Source organism: Bacillus rossius, chromosome 16, assembly GCF_032445375.1.
Source record: "Bacillus rossius redtenbacheri isolate Brsri chromosome 16, Brsri_v3, whole genome shotgun sequence".
In the NCBI taxonomy this organism is placed as follows: Eukaryota; Metazoa; Arthropoda; class Insecta; order Phasmatodea; family Bacillidae; genus Bacillus; species Bacillus rossius.
The window spans coordinates 38,237,782-38,260,822 of NC_086343.1; the positions used below are offsets into that span (position 1 = coordinate 38,237,782).

At 37.4% G+C, this 23,041-nt stretch overlaps 1 protein-coding gene across 1 annotated transcript in view; it reads left to right on the top strand.

Moving 5' to 3' along the window:
- The window catches only part of LOC134539888 (uncharacterized), a 93,834-nt gene that overhangs the window by 17,394 nt on the left and 53,399 nt on the right, over positions 1 to 23,041 (top strand). Inside the window, exon 2 of the mRNA XM_063382237.1 lies at positions 18,330 to 18,577. Coding sequence (XP_063238307.1) covers positions 18,330 to 18,577 — 248 coding nt within the window. The remainder of the gene's footprint in view (positions 1 to 18,329; positions 18,578 to 23,041) is intronic.

Below are 23,041 nucleotides of genomic sequence, written 5' to 3' on the forward strand. Positions count from 1 at the left end.
GTGGAAATTGTTAAATATGTTAAACGTATCATTTATTGTTTGACTATGACTTGGAACTTCATGATATACGTTTCTATGATTACAATTAAGTCAACGAAAAATATAATGGGTTTGATTAAAAATAAATTATCTAATGCGGATCGACCATGGTTTACTATACATTTTCACTGCTGACAAACTAACGAACATATACAAGATGTTAATTGTTTTAGAACTTGTATTTGAAGTAGAATTTATTTGTCATAAAATCACTTTCAAGCATAAACACTACCAGAAGGTAACAAAACAAAATACAGATAAGTAGAGTTTCTTCCAAGTGGTTTATAATCTGTACTGCAAATATAGTAATTGAATCTTTAATGTTTAAAAGTAATTTGAAAAATTCTTGTAACAGGAATGGAATTTTGCAACAATGTATCTCGTTCACACAACACTGCAGCAGTGTCGCTTACAGAAAAAGAACTCAGAGAAGCAAAAAAAAGTAACAGCCGAGTTTAGCACATTGTAGTGATATGCAATGTATAAAATTTTGAAATCACCGCAGAAAAATGTAAAGTATAATATATAAAGAATATATGTATAAATAAAAGTAAATGGCAGTCCAAACGTGCGCATACACATTATATTTCCGAATAATGACGTTCAGTAAAAATAAATTTCCATGGTAATTTACAACGATCTATTTTTAATTCTCAATTTATCTGTAACAACAATGTTCGATAAAGTTTCATATTTTATATAAATACTGGATTTCGTGGTATGTACGCATGCCGGAATTGCATACTCTTGTCAACAAAAAAATATATGTTTTGCCACTATACCTTTATCAATAACAATACCTCACCTATTTTGAAATTTTTATTTCAAATGAAGTATCATAAATTTTAATATAAACATAGGTTAAAATCAAGCAAAATATTTTTGTAGACAAACGTTGCGTAATTTTGAAAATCGCTTACATAAATTTGTACATCATAGGACTGCACAAATTCTCACATCTTTGACAAATGATTAAAAAAAATTAGTTTTGCACAAATGTATGTGTGTATATATGTATATATAACCAAGGGTAAACTTTCAACTTATTATTATTATTAATGGTTAAATAAAACACCCTGGTAACACAATATAACAACATTTATGTCCACCATTTCCTTGACTCGTTGCCACAACAAAACCAACAACTTCCAGTGCTGACAACACAAACAAAAGTTAATTCTCTACATCCCCCTTCAATTTTAAGTTATTTTGTTTTTACATTTTAGATAACTTTAAATTGCCCCTAAGTAAACAGGAAGGAAGTACAGTACAACTTTCAATCAATGGGCACAACATATAGCATATTTCTAAACATTATGAATTTTTGAACAGACAATGCCTTTGTGAACATATCTGCGACATTATCCTCCGATCTCACATACTCCACAACAAGTTGATTCTTTGACACAACATCTTTAATAAAATTTACTCTAATGCCAATGTGTTTCGAACTTTTTGAGTTTTCATGATTGTTTATCATATGTATAGCACTTTGATTATCAAAATATAACACAGGCACAGAGTCACTAGATGAGATGTTTTTCAGTAGACCATCAAGATGAAAAATTTCACATGTTGTCTGAGCTGCTGCAACATACTCTGCCTCTGCGGTCGACAGTGCTACAGTCTGCTGTTTTGTAGACTGCCCAGACACGAGGTTTCCTGCGAAGAACACTGCTGATCCACTGGTACTCTTTCGGTCTTGCTTATCTACTGCCCAATCAGCATCCGTGTATTCCACTAGATTCTCGTGCTGATTTCTCTTAAACACTAAACCATGATCTTTGGTGATACTCAGGTACCGTAGAATTCGCTTCGCTGCGTTCCATAAACAGTTGGTTGGTCTGTCAAGAAATCTGCTTAGAAATGATACTGCAAACATAATATCCGGCCTACTCACTATACACACATACCTTAAACATCCAATAAGCTGTCTGTAGGGTACATTCACATACTCTCCCGTTGGGTGTGGGATTGCATCATGTGACACTGGTGTTTGCATTCCCTTGCATTTTTCCATGTTGAATTTCTGAAGGATATTTGCAATCAGATGTATTTGAGATATCGTGATTTTTGTCCCATTATTTACAATTTCCATGCCTAAATATGAATGTCATTTTCCCAAATCTTTGGCATTAAATTCATCTTTCAGGTGACATACAGATTTCTCTATTTCTTCAATGGTACCAACAAGTAAAATATCATCTACAAACACAATTAAATGAAAGTCTTTCTTCAGATAAAAACAGGCATCACTAGTAGAATGTTCCAATCCTGACTTAGTCGCAAATATGTGAAACCTCTGATTCCAACATCTTGGAGCTCCTTTAAGACCACACAGTGCTCTCTTTAGTTTGAATACTTCAGCATCACATACAACCCCTTCTGGTTTCTTAATGTAAATGTCTTGATTTAGTTCTCCATTGAGGAAGGCAGTGTGAATATCCAATTGCCTCAGTTCAAAGTTCTTTTGCAGTGCAAACGATAACAATGCCCTGATCGTTGTCATCTTTGCTACTGGAGAATACACATCGTAGTCACAATTTTCTTGAAAACCACGTGCCACCAATCTTGCCATTTTGAATCAATTTTGTTTTGTCTGGAATATCCATTTTGTGTCAATAGGTTTAACTCCCTCTGGTAACTTGGCAGGTTTCCAGGTATGGAATTTATTGTGAGCATCAAGCTCGACTTCTACTGCTTTTTCCCAGCCATTTCCTGTTTCAACTGCTTCAGAGAATGTAGTTGGGTCACCAGTCATCAAGCAATACGGACTATACAATTCATATTCACCCAGTCTTCTTGACAGTGACGTGGTCCTCCTTTGTCTTTCTGGTAGGTTGCTCATAGTCGTCCTCTGTGAATTGTTGTCAAATCCTCTAAAATGTTCACTTTCATCCAGGTCCACATTTTCCTCACATCCATCAGTTTATTCCATACTAACTATTAGGTTAGGATCGACAGTTACTTCCTGAAAAACCACGTCTGTCTCATCAAATTTAACATCTCGTGACACTCCTACACAATTTGTTACTGGGTCCCACAGCCGGAATCCATTCGGACTATATCCGACCATCCTCACAGGTGTTGCTCTTGATTCCAATTTTCCTGTCTGTGGCCACTTGACAGCCCAGGCCTTTGCACCAAAAATTCTTAACTTAGACAGATCAATCCTTCCATAATACACACCAGCTGGAATCCCCCCACTCAGCACTGTTGTAGGTGACCGATTAATCTGGTATGCAGCTGTCCTGATTGCTTCGTCCCACAGAAATTTTGGCAAGTTAGTCTCGACGAACATGCTTCTAATTTTAAGTAGAGCCTTGTTCATCCTCTCACTTACTCCATTGCTCTGTGGACTATACGAGGCTGTGTACTATAATCTCACACCTTTGTCTGAAAAGGATTTTAGTTCATTGGATGTGAACTCACCCCCATTGTCACATCGCACACGACTGAAAGAACCTCTCCCAAGCTGAGAATTCAACTGGTTGATATACTTTGTCAAATTTCCTCCTGCCTCCGATTTGTGTGCAAGCAAGTAGGTACACAACAACAAAATGTGAATAATCGTCAATAATAGTTTGATAGTACCTCTCGTTGTCCTTTGTTGGAGGAGTTACTGCCCCCCCCCCCTTCAACAGTATGCAGAAGTTCTCCAATTCTCTGAGACCTTGGTACCTTGACGTGAGGAAATGGTTGTCTATCCGCTTTTCCTTGGCGACATGAGTCACACACTTTGTTTGAAGTTGGCAGGCCCATTGACGTCAAGCTCTTGCGGTTCAAATGTCCGAGCCTCCGGTGCCACAGGTCCTCTACTTCTGCCAGGGTACACTTTTCAGCTTTCCTAAGTGAGAAACTTATGACATACAGTTTCCCAGCCAACTCACGAGGAGTTTTCAGATCACTATCATCTATTATTTCTGTCACATTTTCATGAAAGATCACCCTTTTTCCAGACTTTACAATCTTCACAACAGATAGTAGGTTCATTGTCAGGTTAGGGACAATAAGTGCTTCTATTTTTATTACTAACCCATTCTTGTGAAGCACAAGGGTTCCCACCTGTGTCGCCATCAACTCTTCGCCATTTGAAACTCTGATATTTACCGGTTGCTTGAGTTCCTTAACCTTAGACATATGATTTTTCACGTGCATACCAACTAGATGATCTGTACATCTCGAGTCTAGAACAAACTGAATTTCATGTGTTTCTTCACTACACAACACAGTCTCTTCACTAGTTGCCACAAACGAAACTTCTTTGGTCTGACGTTCTCCATCATCGTAGCATAGATAGTTACTTCTACTTGCGTAGCCATCTCTATTTTTATGCCCACGACTCCGGTGTCTTCCATAACCTCGGTCCCGTGAGATGTTAAGATTTCCCACAGATGATTTATAATTAACCTTATAGCATCTTGGAAAATCTGCTATAAAGTGTCCAGTTTAACCACACTCAAAACACCTCTTAGGTTTAGATCTATTGTTAAATCGTGTAATAAATGAGCTCTCACCTACCTCACTTGTCTGCATATGGTTCAATTTTAATTCAGCATCCAACAATCTCGATTTCACAAAATCCAAAGTCAAATCTGTGTCTATCATTTCCAGAACCGTAATTACTTTCTCATATTTCTCAGGTAATGTTAATAACAAATGGCACACAATATCATCTTGCTCGAGCTTTGAGCCCATCCCTTCCAGGTCCCTGACTAAGTTGTCAAACATATTAAAATGATCCTGAAGAGAAGTCGTACATTTTAGGCTTAAAAACTAACTTTTTCCGCACAAGCAACTTTGAAATAGTGCTTTTTCTTTCGAAGACATTACTAAGGGCGGTCAACATACCCCGGGCAGTTTCACAGTCCCGAACATAATCAATATGACGATCACTCACACAGTTTATAATGATATTCTTAGCTCGCCTGTTTACAGCTTCAGCCTCTTCTTTCTTGGTCGAATCAGCCGTACATCTGTCCACTTCTTGATTCACAATCCACTTTATTCCCTTCTCGTCCAATAGGCACAGAACACGGTATTTCCAGTTTTTAAAATTGGTGTCTATTAACTGTGGATATGAAGTTGTACTGATACTAGTTGCCATGCTTTCAGGCTCGTACACACTCGAAACTGTTTCTCAACTACGGCTTACAATACCGGCCACGACTTCAACATTAACAGGCCAACTGTTTATCTGTTTCACTGAGTTTCTGGGCCCATAACCTGTTAAACTTATTATTAATGGTTAAATAAAACACCCTGGTAACACAATATAAACACATTTATGTCCGCCATTTCCTTGAATCGTTGCCACAACAATACCAACAATTTCCAGTGCTGACAACACAAACAAAGGTTAATTCTCTACAGGTATTACCACTGGTTTGTACGCTACAGGATATTGCTTTTATCAACAAATATTACTAAACTTCAGCTTTCTGTTCAATTCAGCAAATTTCTTGCATTAAATGTTCTTCATAGCAGTAACCAGCTGCACAGCTATGGTCATTTCTGGCTTTTCAAGGTATATCATAAATATTTGCAAACTCACCATATTTTAATGAATAGCCACACTATAATAATCGTTACCCTCGTGACCATATACATACCTAAATAATATTCACATTATGAGACAAGTTGCAATTTCAAACATTCATGGAGCTCCAGCTGCAAATATGGACTTCAATTCATCAATACCACACAATAACTTGTCCTTCTCAATCTGACAAAACCTTTTACTTTTCACATTCAACATGGAGGCCCATATTCCCTTAATTTTAATCTATAACCCTCTTTATACAAATTCAAAGCATACATCAAAACAGATACCACTCTCCGCAAAACAAACAAGAAATAAAGTTCATAGAGAATTTACACAGGGTCATATTGTACAAAAATGTTCATAGTCTCTATGCAAATAAAATAAATCATTTAAATAAAAATCTCAATAATTTTCTGTACTAAATGCAACAGTACTATAACTAACGCTGGGCTGCAGGTAAACACTCAACAATGAATAATTAAATTAAGGCCTTGGAAGCGTCAGCCCAGAAAACAAAACAATAACAACAATAATCACAGAGGTGCCCTGACGTCGTATAAAATAAATTTATTTATAACCTCCTAGCAACTCTAGTAGGCTATGTGGATCGGGGATGAATAATAATGAAATAACAAGACTGGTGGTTTGATTTATATAAGTTTCTTTTTTTTTACTAAAATAATTTACTTTTGTTTTTATCTTTTAATTACATTGGTATTAAAACATATTGATTACAAAATAGAGGGAGCCCCGGGGCAACAAAATACATATAAAAGTAACACCATAATACATCTTGAACTTAATACTGGTTTTAAGTTAGCTCGCAGGCTCAAAAGAAAGAAACAATTACATTGAAATTTAATAATATCCTGTGTCCTGGCACCGGAGGTTTCGGCAGATTAAAGTCCAGAAGAAATCATTTTGAGTAGAAACTTAGAGATAAACTCGGAGTTAAACTTGGAGTTAAACTTGCAGCTAATTTTGGAGCTTGCAGATAATTTTGGAGATAATTTTCGAAGCTCATTTTGGAGCTCATTTTAGACCTCAACTTGGGCCTAAACTTGGGCCTCAACTTGGGCCTCAACTTGGACCCCGCCTGCAACCTAAGTCCCAAATTACTTAGACTGGTTAACAGGCGGCTAAGCCTGGGCAAGACTATGCCCAGTGAAAGGCAAAAAAAAAGGGGGGGGGGTAGGGATGACGACCACTTACCCAAAACAGCGGGGTGAAGTTCATGTAGACTGCCTCCAGGAGAAGGGAATGCAGCTAGCGGCATGGAAGTTCTCGGTAATCATGATTAGAGAAAATGAAATAATTTAGATTAACAAAAAAACTATTGCGGGCAGCAAAATTTAAAAATAAGAAAATTGAGGCCTCTATGCCTTGACGTTGGCGACTACATGACGTAGTGTCGAGTCTGGGACGAACAACGGAGATAAACTCTCGCAGATCGCGACGCGTGGTCCGCACAGACCAGATGCTGCCCGCCGAATCTTCAAAAAATGGCGTCGGGGCGCCTAATTAAAGGAAGCAACTGCCCCCAGCCAAAGAAGGGGGGGGGGGGTGGTGATTGCCCGAAGGTGTCCGGAGATGCCCGAAGGGGCGAAGCAGACTGCAACATGTTCGCCACGCTCTCACGCGAGTCGTAGGCGAACTAAAATCGCAATCGCACTGCGACTGCTGCCAAGGTCGATTGTGACAAGCTGTCTCTTATGGGAGGGATGAGTAGTGCACTCTGGCGGGCAAGACGAGAACCTGCCTGGAGGGTCAAAGAAACATCCGCTAGAGTGCAGTGGGCGCGCTCGCGACCAGCGCTCAGAGCAAGGTTAGGGATTTTTCCCGCCGCTAGACTTCGCTGAGGGCTCTGTTTGACAAGTGGGAATGTCCTTGGGGAGACAATGTCCCCGCCTGGGTTCACTGGGGGTCGATGCTCCGGGTTGGAGTTCCCGTGAAGCCACCGTGGGGAAGAGGGGAGGGGGGTTTTGATTTGCTAAATCGCCTGGGAAAGGCGTCATGTGGACCGTCCCGAGGCTTCGCCGCTGGCTGTAACTTGGTCCAGAGGCGTGCTGGCAAAACCCTTATGTCTGCTTGCCTCCGAGAAATGAAAGTTGCTAGCAGTGGGGTTGGGGTAGCGTTCACTAGCACGAAAGTCATTCTGTTACATGGAGAAAACGTGACGCGAACCGCGGCCGAGATGCTGCGATCACAAATCGTCAGCAAACAGTATCTAATTGAAGCCTGCGAACAAGCACAGGTGCACTGGGTAGCACAAGATTACGTCGGAGTGTACAGTAATGGAAACAAAATTAAATAAAATAAAAAATACAATTTTATTATTTGGTTTCCTTCTTTAAAAATTAAAAATTAAATTTAAATTCGTACATTTGTGCCTGAAAATGCCACTGAAACAGTAGAACAGTACAAAAACAATACTCGTACTATAGGAAGAAAATGTCGGTGCTTTACTTTACTTCAGTGGAATTATATTATTATAACGAAGTTGAACGTTCTATGAGCTATTTTTTTGTTAATATTTGGGAACATTGACACATTTTGCATTGCTTCTATTTTACACGTGGTTGTCACGTGGTTCTCAAAACAATTTCTGTACGCACATGTTTTTATATTGTAGGCGGGACCTTTGTATTTTCTGTTATGTCTACAATATTTTAGCCTAGACATTTTATTATTCCTATTTTTTTTATTTTAGAACTCTTAAAGTTTAAAAAAAACTTCTTAAGATATGTTGAAATGTTTGGGTAAATCTTTTTTTAATTAATGTATAAGCAAACTTATTAATTAAGCAGACATTAAACACAGTTGCGCTTATCCAAGCGAGTATAGTTTGAAGCTCTTAAAACATTACGTCTTAATTCTATACTATGTATATAGTAATAGAAAACACATTAAAAATAATCATTAAATATATATTATGGAAAAACTTCCCAAAATTAGTAAACGCTTTCAACGAAAATAAAAGTATAACATTAATTATTTGAACGCTAAGATAACTATAAACGAACTATAATGAGTTATAATTAACAAAATTTTAGTAATAGTGGATGACTGACTACAAATTTTCAAATAATGAAAGATGGGATATTTAAAATTATTAATAAATAAGTATAAATTATTAAACAATTATTAAAATGGTTTCGGAAACTATTGGTTTCTGTTAAAATGAAATATTGTTTTATTTTTATTTATTTATGGTTCACAATTTTTTACACTAAATAATAAAACGACATGCCATAAGCATCACGATTTGATTTTAAAAAATTGCGCTTATACGCCGATATATATAGATACTATCTTTTACCCGCGAATTCGCTCGCGTTATGTCCTTTAATTACCAAAGGTCAACGTAAAAAAATAAAATATAATAGTAATTGTTTTTTTATTGCGTGACTGGAATCATCAGTACTTAAAAATTATATCATACAATTTAGCTTAAAAAACTGACAACCAGCTTTATTGAAATATCTTTAACTATTACAAGAAAAAAATAATATTAAATTCTAACATTTTAAAAAGTTCAAAGTATTAACGTAGAAAAAAAATTGGTTGTCTGTAAACTCGGTTTACGGACGATAGTTTAATGTGACGTCATAACAAAACATTGATGAAATGATTGATCCAGAAGAAAAGGAAATATGTTCGGCCTGAGACTGAGCCGTAATACGTTTTTGCAACCAAACCATTTAGGCATTAATAATATTATATTATTTGAGGAATAAATTTTTTTGTTAAATTTTTTTTTTGTATGATAAAATCTACCTCTGTATACTTTTATGAATAAAATTGAATCATTTTTATTGAATTATCACTATTTTGTATGGATACAAAGGAGTGAAATGAATTGTACAATTTAATTAATTTATTTACTTTTATTTGCATTCATTATTCAAATATATTTATTATTTTTGAAATGTTACGTGCGCCGTATTTATTTACAAGTACAAAAAAAAATTTCGCAGCTGCTGGGATTCAAACCGAGCATGCTCACCACAAGGCCACGAGGCCATACTTGAAAAGTAATAGTTTCAGAAGTTATATACATATTTATAAAAATTTTGTTCACGGTAGGGGAATAATATTATTTCGTTTTCATAACTCGATTTCATAACAAATACGCATCCCAAATACACCAAACTTATTTATAATGTGTTACAATATTTTTTAAAACATTGTGCAAAAGATCCCGGTTGTAATTTGAATTATAATGGGTAACTGTAAAACACCATTGTTGGTTCAAAATGTATTTGAATATTTAACATTGCTTTTAAATAACTGTACCGATTGTGCTGAAAATCGGTGGACGATCGTTAAATTACATAATATTAATAATTCAAACGACGAAAATATGATTGAAAAGTCAAATCGATGGTCGTTCCAATCGAGTGGAAGGGAGATGCCACGCATGCGTAGGCCCTACAATGAGCATGAAGAGAGATGCCACGCATGCGTACAATGAGCAAATAGGGCACATCCGTAGTGGGACATCCGTAGTGGGACACTTTTTCGTGCGTGCAGCCGGCGTTCATCGATTTATTAGACGTTATCACGTCAAAAAATAAATAAATGAATATTCTGCCACAATTGTGTGATCCGAAGCCTGGTTCCATTACATAATCGAGGAGCATCTAGATTTCGTATAAGCGTAACTTTTATGTAGATTTAGTTTCATTTGAAGTTTATGAGAGGGTACACCCGAAAGTTCAAGTGAATTTAAAAACTCCGAACGATATGAAGTGCTTTGTTCAGTATCCATGATTGTATGTATTGACAAATACTCCTTTTTTTCTCCTTGCAACTCTTTTAAAATATAAGTGTAGATTTTATTAACGATATAAATTTTTTGGTGCCAATATTGCTCTTGCGTACAACCACTGATCACTATTCAAATTTTGCTGCAATTCTGGGATATCTTGAGTGATTAGATCCACATCATTTTCGCTAAATTACAAAAATCTAATGAAAGTAAAACATAACCTTCAGCAAAAATGTCCAAACAACAATCACCTTTGAAAATAAACAGAAACCTAACCTCAAAAAAAAAAGTTTAAGTATTGCTTGGTGGTGACAGAAAAATAAAATCTAATAGTGAATTGACCACCGGTATTATATTATTAAATGGGTGAATTATTTTATTTATTTATTGAAACGCCAGATGGCGTTAAATTTCATTCAAATTACTCAAACTCACAATCGGACGTTTATACATAGCCTACCAATATAATTTTTTTCCCCTTTGGAAAAAAATACTGTTATATATATATATATATATATATATATATAAAGTGTTCTGTGTCCTTAACTATACCCTTGAAAATATGAGCACAAAATTGCATGATGATCGGTTGTGTAGTTTCCGCGTAAAAGCGAAAACAAAAAATTAAAAAAAATAAATAAACTAACTCACATTCGCATTTATAATATCAGTAAGGAAATCTACAGAACGCTCGACACTCGACGGCCAAAGACGAATATTACTCGCTAACGCGTGAGATAATAAAAAGAGAGGTCAGATGGTTCCGTCTCACTCGATTTTTTTTTGATTTTTTTTCCTAACCTAACTAAAACTAAGTGTAATTTGGAGGGGTCCGGGTTAGGGAGGGACCTAGGTGCGTCTCAGGCCGAAGCCTATACGCCTAGTCATGCTGGGATTAGCCATGCAAGGAGAGGGTCGCATGCAGCATGTGCTAGGAGGGGATTGGCCAGCCATGGCAGCGATTGGCGCCATGACTAACTCCCCTCACTCTTAAATCTAGACTATAACTAGAGATAGGTTGGGCCAGGTAAAACCAGCATAGACACAGGGAAAACCCTGGGCACATTCATGCGGGATGCAAATTGGCATGCATTACGTGTAGGAATTTACAGGAGACAGAGGATGGTCTGGATGAAGTGTTGGACAGAGTAGAAAAGAGTCTACCATGCGGGGGTTGGGAACTCCGTCTCACTCTCACTCCCCAGTCATGACGGAGAGGCCCGAGAATAGCCGAAGACCCTTCGTTTTTGTTTAGTTCACATGCACGCTCGCACGTACACTAGCCCCATTTTTACAATTAACCGCTTTACTACTTTCTTTCCAATAATTATCGCTCATGTTTGCAAATACGCAGATGGACCTGGGAACCTTATTTATGTTTTTTTTTTTTGATTCTCCACAACTTTTGTTTGAAACCTTTTTCGCTTAAACGCCTATATTCTGAGAAAAACTGAGTGAAACAAATTTTTAACCCTTTTCTCCAAAAACTTCAGGTTCAATTTTAAAAAAATTAGTACCATTCGATTCAGCGTTCTCGAATTACCCTTATATCAAGTTTTCAGGTCTGCTGGTAAAAAGTGCTTACTTTGCCTCTTGTTGACTGGCCTACATGCTTGGTCTATTTTCTTGTAGTTTGCACTCCGGTAGTCATAAGATTCATCGAATACGACCTCTTTGGTAGACATAGTGATATTGGGATACTCGGATATTTATTCAGCAGGGGCAGTTGTCCAGTATAGATTCCTTGTTAGTAGTGTGCCGTTAATTAGTAAATTCGACACGATATATTTTAAATTTTTATTATGATTTTAAATTTTTGTGTGGAAATTTTATTTGCTCTACTATAGTGTATATTTAATTTGTTAGTCGGGTGTACTCCGCTGAGTTAAACTTTGTCTCAGTGCTCTGAAGCCCCTTTCCCATCGGCGTATCGGATATTTTGCTGGCCTAATCCCTGACTGGCAGACAGCGTACCTTTTCCCCCGCCTTCAGTCACGCCTCAAGCCTGTAATATCATTTCTCTTCGTGACCCTAACTGCATAGACAAGCCTGTAGCTTGCAGGCGACCAGTTCTCAGAGACGAGCTGAGATTGGCCTTTTTCATCACGTATTAGTGTTATGTTCGCCCCTCTGCAGCCACGACGGGGTGTATATTCCCAGCAGCGTTGCATGTTACCCCCCCCCCCCTACACCGTTCCAAGTAAGACCAATGACCGGTCGTAACCCCCTGGACAACAGTGACCGTTCTCAAGGTCTCCGCGCAAAAACGTGCGCGCTAAAACTGAGCACAAGCGCTACCTAGCGACCAAGTCGCGAACTTCTCCGCTAGGCTACCCTCTAGGGCGCCAGAGAGCAGACCCTGCTCTCCCTTCAGTTATATGGACGCCAGGGGCGAGTCGATTGTTTTCAACTCAGACCCCACGCGACAGAGTTCTCTAGTGTCGCCCAGTGATGCCAACTTCAAAACTCCTGCCAGAGTTTTTTTCCGCCCGCATTCGGGCAAGTTCGGAATCTTTCGGCGGCCAAGACCCCCCCCCCCCCCACCTGTAAGAGCCGGCGGGCACTTTTAATTACGAGACGCGTTTCTCCGCGGGACACTTCGCGCCGCGACTGCAGACGGACCGTTTGATTATCGGCGAGTCGACGAGACTCTGCAAAACTTCCATCCGGCCACAACCGACTATGTAGTCGCCTTAATGAGGGATGCTATCCCTATAATCTTTTTCAAGTAGTTTAGTCCGTCTGCGTAGTATAAAATGTAATAGTTATTTTTTTAGCTTTTAATTTTTTTTGAAATTAGAAATCATCCGCGTCCTGCCGCGCAATTCGCGAGCTCCAGACCCTGGCTGACTCCACGACTACAGCGTGCTGGGCAACTCCCCTGTTTTGACAGGGTCGATGACGGGGAGAGACTGATTGCTCCCATCTCATGGCCCCCCCCCCTCCTGTTCCGTGGGTCACATTAGAAGAAACGTTTCTACTACCCGACGTGATCGTTTGAAGACCCCGGGTGGTAATGTAAATTCAACATTTCCCCCTTACCTAGCTACGAACTATCTTAAGCGGATGACCAACCCACCAGCGACCAGTGTTTTCCTCAAGAACATGTAGAACGAATAGGACTAATTATCAATGTAATCATCGGATCCATCCAATTTTGGGTGTGAAACTCATAATGCAAATGTTTATATTTCAAACTAAGAATGTAAATTGTTTTAAATAATCGCGGGCCGGCCCCCTTTTCGTTTTTTTTTTAATTTTTTTTTTAAAATCTTTGAAACTTGTTAAAACCTTTTGTATGTAAAATAATGGAAACAATATAATTCATCAGGGCAAATAAAACAGGGAAACTATAGATCAAGTTAATCGTGTAGTTTTTATTTATTGATTTTAACGATCCACCCACTTCCTCCTTGCTTGTTACAGGAAGTTCCTAAATTTTGTTTGTTCCCCACCTCGTGTCGCCTCTGGTAAATCAATTTATTTAACTTATTTTTTTTATCCAGCAAGTTTCCAAGGCTCCTTTCAAATTAATTCTATTTTGAGGCACGAGGGGTGTTACAGTAGTGAGGATAAATATACTTGTCGAAATTAAATGGAAACCATATAATTAATTATAACATTTTAAGGTCAATGTACCTTTTTTGCACAGATCATGGATCGAACGGTGGACTGGAATCTATTTAGTGATTCGATTTAATAATGCGAAAACCTTTAAACAGTTAATTTGATTTTAAAACTAAATTTTTAAAAAAATGCCTTATAATGGTGTACGAAAAAATAAAATACATTTGGATGTTTTCAGATATGTTTAAATATATAATTTTAATGTAATTTTTTTAATAATATTTTTATCTAAAATTTCTTTGCTGGGATTGAGCCGAGGACTATGAATTTGGTGGCGAACAAAGTACTTTTATGGTATTTTATTAAATTATTTATTAATTTCAATACTTTCTTTTAATTTTTCGGTAAAAAAGTAATCAAGGTTTCAAATTACACGAAAAGTTTATAATTTCAGTCATAATCAAGGTCAGGGTCAAGGTCACCAGAATCTAAGATGGCGAATCTGGGGTTCCGGTCATTGACCCGCTCCTAGCTTCTCAGCCTGAAGCCCGTGCAGTATTTCCTTACGATACACTACTTTCTCATTTCAGTGTTAAGAAACAATACTAAACACATCTTAGCAGTTGACAATTTTACGGCAGCTGCCAGGTCGGGCGCACGAGCTGGGGCGCTTAAGGCTGTTCAAGGGTAAAAAAAAAGTCTGAAATTTAATATTTACACTGTCCTGTTTGGAAACCATTGATTAAATAGTACATCTGAAATAACACAAAGTAATTAAAAAAATATTTATTACTTTTTTTAATATTTAATCGTTTTGACATTATTTTTCCAAAACGGCAATACCGTCTATGTTTTAAAGGTGAATTTTTTTTATAATTGAAAAAACTGTATTTCTAATAGGCCAAGAAAGTTTTGTGTAGTTTCGAGAAGTCGTTCTCAAGGGAAAAAAAAAATACTTGTTGGCAAATTTTGTATCGAAAATTAGCAACATTAGTAGTACTCTAAAAACAAAATCAGTTTTATCTCTATCGAATATTATATTTTTAACATATAGCAGCATTCTTCCTGATTACAACGATACCAAGTTTATAGCAATGCGAGCTTTCTATTCATTCCGGTGCTGTCCCAAAGCAGCACGTGCACATCCTCTTCTGCGACGCGAGAGCTGCCATGGCGAGCGGCCTCTCCGCCGTTGTTACCTACCGGTGAGGTGGCGCTCCTCGCGCCACCTCTGGCAACTGCGTCGGGTATTTGAGAGGTGTCGGGGGCTCACTTGCTGTATTTATTTTTCCCGGGCTTTTTGAGGTGCAGTGTTGTGATTGCAGTTGTAGCAAACAGCGGTATAGAAAATTAGGCTTTCCGTTGTCCTCGAGGTGTTTAACGATGTCAAAGGCTCGGCGACGGAAGCAATCACGGCCTTACAAACGGAGTAAAAAATCTAAAATCCAACGAGCTCTCTGGAAGAAAAAGAAATTAGCCGAAAATCAATTAACAATAAACAATGAAGTTACGAGGTAAGTATTTATTTCTTTCAATCGGCTTAAAAATTACTGCATTATATATACATAATGTGTATTTAACGTGAATATTGTCTTCAACGTACTGGTTATGGCTGAGCATTTATCAGTAAAGGTTTTACTACGATAACAAAGGTTAAATACATAGGTACTATTTATTCCTTGAATCGGAAGTTACAATGTTGATAAAGATAACTGGATTCAAACTCTTTCGTTGCCTCATTTCAACAGTGATGTTATTTATTATTGTATTAATATTATTAACAATTTTATATTTCACCATTTTTAATTGCCTATTTCAGGTACAAATAGTTTATATAGTTACAGTCTAGACTTTTTATAGTGTTACAGGCTAGGATGAAATTTAATATGAATTGCGATGCAGGAATAATTCTGCCGATGAAAAACCATGGACGAAACCGAATTCTCATTTATAGAATTTCTGGATAGATATGTATATCGGTATGCAACGTGATAGAGCTCTTGAATTGTCTCAAATTTTCATGCAGTAAAAAAACGTATTTACCATTGTAATAAAGCGTAGCTCTTTGTAAAGCGAATTTAGGACAATCAAAGTGAATAATTCAAGAGTACGTCAGAAATTGTTTTTTTTTTCATATATTATTTTTTGTAATAATAATGCATCTTAAAATATTGCATACAAATTAATTGTATTGATGCAGAACAGTATTTCTGAGCGAAATTGTATGCATCATGTGTGGCAGTGATGTTTCTGTTTCATCACAATTTCTTGACTGCGAACAACTTGTTTCTTGCGTTAGATATACGTAACAAATATTAGTTTTTAAATTACTCTTTCCCAGGGAACTGAATACTCCAGCTATCATGTACGGGAGATTGCGAGAACCGGATGCGTTGCTTAGATACAGCGATGTGAAAGGAGTATAAGTTTACCCGTGTGGCATTTTTATTGGTGCTGAGGAACCCTTTAGCTCATCGCACACTACAGCGCGCCGCGCCACGCCGCGCCGCGCAGCCTTGCGGAAATTTCCGATGGTTCTGGAGGGGGTCGCACACTAGCGGTGCCGTTTTCTGATTCCGCGCGCTCAGTTCCTTCAATTGTGACCTACAGTACAGGAGTACCGAGGGGCTAGTTTTGCTTCCGTTTAGTTGTGTTGTTGGTTTTCAGGTTTAGTTTACTATTTAATTTCAAAGTAATGAGCAGTTCTAAGGAGGAAGATATGTTTCTATATTGTTTACTGGAATCGGAAGAGGAAGAGAAGAGACAGAGGATGATGTGGGTTCACCCGATTAACGAGAAGAGAGATTTGCATGTTTTAGTTTCATATAACTTCATATACAACGTGACCCATTACCAATTTAAATTTTCGAAACTTAGGCAACATTAAATTAAAGGCCACAAAAAGGAGAAGGATAGCTTTTTGACTGATACGTTAGTTTGAGATTAAACAAAATCTACACTTCTGTTATCTCAAAAACTTTTGTTTCCCGACCTGTTTATTTAAGTTTGAAAATTGAATCAAAGGTTAGCCCATTTATATAGTTAAATCAAAGATGTAAAATAAAGTAATCTATGCTTTAACTTACCTAAAATAGTCTTCTGTGTACACTAGATACGTACAGCCCGTGTGCAGGTCTTATAAAATAGACTCAAAAAAGAATAATGAACGAGAAGCACCGAAGAAACCCGGCACCCGAAGGTTATCTCAGCCCATATTGTCTTCCGTCTGTCACCAGACACGATAGCACGCCGCTTGGCGCCTCCCTCGCCCGCCTCCTTGGCGGAACAATTCCGCTCCGAATTCTCCCGGGAGTTCCGGCGCCGGAATAATTCCGCGGCGGACAGGGCGGCGCGGCGCGCCCAAGTGTGCGCATCGTCATTGCTTTATATGCGAAGAGTTCGGCCGGAATTTTTCCAGGGCGGCGCGGCGCGCTGTAGTGTGCGATAAGCTTTTCTAGCTGCAATACCGGATGGTCTGGTAGAAGATGATGGGTTGGTTGAGGTCAAATGTTTACCATCAGTGAAAGATAAGCTCCTAATGGAAGTTGCTAAGGAGAAAAAATCGTCAATCTGTTTAGAAATTATTAACGGAAAACTTCAACTAAAGAAAACCCACAAATATTATTACCAGGTGCAAGGGCAAATAAATATATCTGGCAGACGTTATTGCGATTTCATTATTCTCACGGAAAAAGATTTTTACATACAAACTATTGAGAAAGATGAACTCGTTTGGATGAACGTCATGCTGCCAAAGCTAAAGACATTTTATTTACAATGCATGCTCCCAGAACTGGTAGACAGCAGAATAAAACGAAAAATGAAAGTCAGAGATCCACCTTATGTACTTGAAGCACAGAGAAAAGTTCAAAAAAAGAAAGAAAAACCCAATAGTAATGTTTAAAATTTATTATACATAAATTATCCGAAACTCATAATTAGAAAACCACACGGGACTTAATGCAACCATTATGCTATTAGATATTTTGTGTAGCATACGGTCACTGCATAAGGATATATATTATGTACAGTTGCAGGGACACACGTGCCAATTATATGCTGACAATACACCTTCCTCAGATCGCAGTAATAAGAAAATATGATTTTAAAAACTATGTCATTAAGGCGCTGTAGTTTTTCATAGAAAGTCATGCCGATCACATTTTTTTGAACAAAATGATAAAGTGAGACGAAAATCTAAATAATTAAAGTTATAAAACAAGTCACAAGGTTAATATGAAATAGGAATTGTACATGAAAACCTTGAAACAAGTACCATAAACCTGATAGATCACTTTAGAAATAAGTATGTATATCTTACATAAACCCTAACCCAAGGGAAACTAGTTGAATAAAAACCGCATGATAAACCACTGACGCAAAAACTTGTTAGTTGTTTTTAACCAGCACTTGGAAGCAGACGTGTGTAAATTGAAAAGCTCTAATCGTGGAAACAATCATGAGAATGGGTCTTCTGGCGCTGTTGGCTTCCTGCTGCCTTCTGCAGGCCGCACTGGCCCACAAGTGGTACAACTCAGCGCCCATCCTGCCTACAGTAGTGGCTTCCTCCGAGCATATAGCAGACCCCCGCTGCTACAACCACTCCAGGATGTTCCTGCAGGAACTAGACAACTACACGCTGTGGGCCGTGCAGAGTGAGTCTCTACTATCTTAGAGCACATCAGGTAGCTTGTAGTGCAGCCACTGAGGATGTTCCTGCAGGTACTAGACAACCACAATCTGTGGGCCGTGTAGAACACACCATTTACAACCTATAACAACTACTGAATGATGTTAGTAGTATATAAATCAATTTACGGTGTCTGTTGCTGTTGCTTGATGGTGGTGGCGGTGTCTGCTGCTTTGGAACCTACATCTTGGATGACATCACGGCAGCCATCTTAGATTAACTCGACCTCAACCTTCAAAATTTACTAACAATTGCCAAAATATTACTTACATTTGCCAAACTTCGCCAAAATATCAAACTTATTTAGAAAGAAAGAAGGCCAAAAAAATATAAAAAAATAATTTTGAAATTCCATGAGTTAATTACTGAGGAAAAACGAGTTTAAAATGAAAAATTATGAATTTGAAAACCTCAAAATATTTTGGCATTAAAACATTTAATGTCTACAACTAGGCTAAAATTCCTCATCTACAAGTTTCCAGTAAACTTCTGAGGATATTTGACCTCGGCCATTAGGATTTCAGTTCCGTCATTCTGAATTGTGACGTCTACTTGCAATTTTCGCTAAGGCCACCATCTTGAATAAATCAGCAATTATTATGATAGAACGTAGGAAAATAATTTAAAATTAAAAACATATGTTTTATTAAAAATTAATTTAAAAAATTTCACATACATCATGAAGCTCGGAGTCTTCGGTTCGAACCTATTAAAGGACAAAAAAAATATAGCGACTGATCATTCCTTAACGGAGGTCACCGACAGAAGTGACCCCCCGCCCCCTCCGATCACTATTAATACCAGTGCATATATTACGGCAGATTGTATTACCGACGTCACGTCCACCATCGTGTCATCTGCTGGAGGCCACCAGCATTGATTATGAGAACACAGCATCATATTATTTTTGTCTACTTGAGTCCGCAATTTTAGATGATGACATAACAACTGACATATTATTTTCTTCTGCTGGAGGCCACCATCTTGGATTATGAAATCAGAGTCACCATCTTGTTTTCGTCAGCTGGAGACAGACATATTTATTTTCAGTAGCTTCTTGCTACCAGGAGTGCTAGTGTCACATCATCTGCAAGAGGGCACCTCTGCCATATTGAACTAATTTTTACCGGCTAGAGTGATGATCACCAGTCTGTCATGGCATCCGCCATCTTATCGGATAACTTAGCTGCAAAAATATAATTTAGGTGAAAACATTTTTAAAAATTTTAGTTAACATTGTCAGTGACTAGTTTCAAAGGAAAAAGTAAAAAAAAATAGGTTGTCTGTAAAGTTGGTTTACGGACGATAGTTTAACGTAACAACGTCATAACAAAACATTGATGATATGATTGCATACTTTTATGAATAAAATTGAATGATTTTTATTGAATGATCACTATTTTGTATGGATACAAAGAAGGAGTGAAATTAAATCTACAATTTAATTGATAAATTAACTTTTATTTGCACTCACTAATTCAAATATGTTTATTACTTTAACGAAAAGATTATTTTAACTATTAATGTTATACATGTTTGCTATTTAACTTCTTCCAATCTATGTTATTCTGTTAAGGATAGGACGATGATAGGAAAAGTAAGAAATGAATGGGAGTGTTTCAAGTTTAATGTGCCTCTTAAAAGTCAAATAGATGGTTGTTCCAATCGAGTGGAAGAGAGATAGATGCGGCGCAAGCGTACAATGAGCGTATGGGAACACAGCGTAATGGAACAATGTGCGTAACGGGACACATTTTCGTGCGTGAAGCTGGCGTTCATCGATTTATTAGACGTTGTCACATCAATAAAATATTTAACAAAAAATATTACATACATTTGACAAATACAAACAAGGAAATTACTAGAGTTTCTCGATTTATACAGTGTTTTTAGGAGATGAAGTTAGACTTTTGCATGCCTTGAAATGTGTATTCAGTGTAGATTTACATGCCAGTCGATTCAGTCGATTAACCAGGCATGTCCAGTCAGCGACCAGGTACGGCCAGTTGGTTGTCTAGTAACGTCAGATAGGTTGGCCAGACACGCACGTCCAGTCAGTTGGTAAGTCATGCAAGTTGGTAGCAAGGTACCTGACATGTGGCCAGACGTGTCCATTCAGCATCTAGGCATGTCCAGTCAGCGACCAGGTACGACCAGTTCTTAGTTAGAAATGTCCGGTTGGAGGTTAGGCGCTTCCATTTTATGGAAATGTTAACACGACCAGTTGGTGATCAGAAGCATCCATTTCTTGGTAAGGCACATCCAGAACACATATTCGACCAATGGGACACACATTTAACACACAGTCAACGAAATAAACAAACATAGACACATTGAAAAGACATTTGGAACCATTTTCGACGAAAAGTAAGCACATGTATGGTCATTCAACTCAGTAGGATACATTCTCATCAAAGGAGTGCGATCTTATCAGAGAGACACGATATTACAGTCTTGTTAACGCCCATTTACACGAATATTAAATTCAGCATGATACGCCAATTTATAGTAAGCTTTAACTGCTCTAACTGAATTTGGATCCAACAGTATTTGACTTTAAATACTCCAACGCATTTGGCTACAAGGCTACTTGGCTACGAAGTTACAAGTACTCACGACCGCAAGAAAAAGAGGGCTTCGCTATACATCAAGGAGAAGGAAGTTCGACTTACATGATAGTAGTTCTCAGCTGTCTCAAGACAAAGTAATCAACTCAGTCTTGAATCTTTTCTTTGATGTGTGCATAGACAGTTGCTCTGTCATGTGAGATTCTGGATGCTCACTCACAATCTCAAGAGAAGGAAGGCTTCGCTAGAAATCAAGGAGAAGGAAGTTCTTCTTGCATGATAGAGATTGTCAGCTGGCTCAAGGCATAGCATTCGTCTGTGTAATGAATATTTGTGTATGAAGTCCATCTTATTTCAAAAATTATATTATCAGTACTGATTTGGTAACAGTAATTCACGAAGTAAGCTAAACTCTAAATAAAAGTGCTTTTCTTATTACAAAAAAAATAACATGCAGGGATTGTTTTCTCAGGAATAACTAGAAACACTCCAAGAATATCAGTAGTATTATTATCAGGAATAACCAGGAGCTCATACCGAAAGCCATCAGAAGTCTCGCTAGGAATGACCAGCAACATTTGTAAAAACCAATGAATCATTGACAGGAATAACCAGGAGCACACGGAGTTAAACATCAAACTATTGACAGGAAAAATCAGGGAAACACAGAGAAAAACCACAAAATATTTGCAGAAGGAATTATGAGCACACAGAGAAAACTAACGCACGTTTTCCTAAATCGATATCAGTGAATAACAAAAATAAAATGTTAAAATAAAAAAATTACAAAATATTTCTCGTTTGTGCTAGAATTCCATCTTTGCTAAACAAAATAGGAGTTCACAAGCTGATGGAAGGTGTTTTATAATTTTATTTATTTTTAAATTTTTTCGTGTGTCACTAATATTTATTTAGGAAAACGTGCGTTAGTTTTTCTCTGTTTATTTGAATTAATATGTTGCATTAGATTTTGACAGGGTGCTCCTGTTTATTTCTGTCGATATTTTGTTGATGTTCTCCATGTGCTCCTAGTTATTTCTTCCTGCATTTTGAGTAGCATGATATGAAATTCACTTCTGCCAGACTAAGGAAAAAGTTTGAAAAAACCTGTTTCCTGATATTACTTTAAAAAGATTTTATTAGTCATTTAACAGTAATGTGAAAATGCATCGCTGTATCTTAGTTTCATAAAAGTTTGGTTTGAGTGAGGAGGAAGATATAGTGTAGCCTACCAGAATTTTGATTCAGTTAATAGGAATGATGCTGGTACTTCTATTTACACTAAAATGTCTGTATCTTATTTAGGATTGATGGAAGTAGTTCTGTGAAATATAGTTTTGAAATCTAGCGAATACTTTAAGAGTGTTCCAGTGGTCCGAATTTCGTGCCTACTTCAGAATGACTTCGAACTAATACATCACTCACAATAGCATGAAAACTTATGGCTGAACACCCTGACAGCGCTGTATAAGACTCAGGGTCGCGCCCAGTGTTGCCATACGTACGAGAATTCTCGTATTTGTACGAGAATTTAGAACCTGTGTACGTTGTACGAGGTAAAGTTGGATCTCGTACGCTTTTGTACGATAATTTTGAAGATCACTTTTAATGTTGGTTCTAGTAAGCTATACTCTGTAAATAGTTTTTTTTAATGGTTCAGTCAAGATATCTTAATTTTTATGTTCAAATAATTTTTAATAGACTTTTCTGATCAGACGATCATGAATTAGGTTTATTTTGTTATTAACAATTTATAAAACAAAGTAGTTTTTATAAATTTAAGTTTTAACTAGTTCATAGATTAGTTGATATGGTTGCATCCTAATCCAATAGTTTTTATGTTTGAAAAGCAAAATATCTTT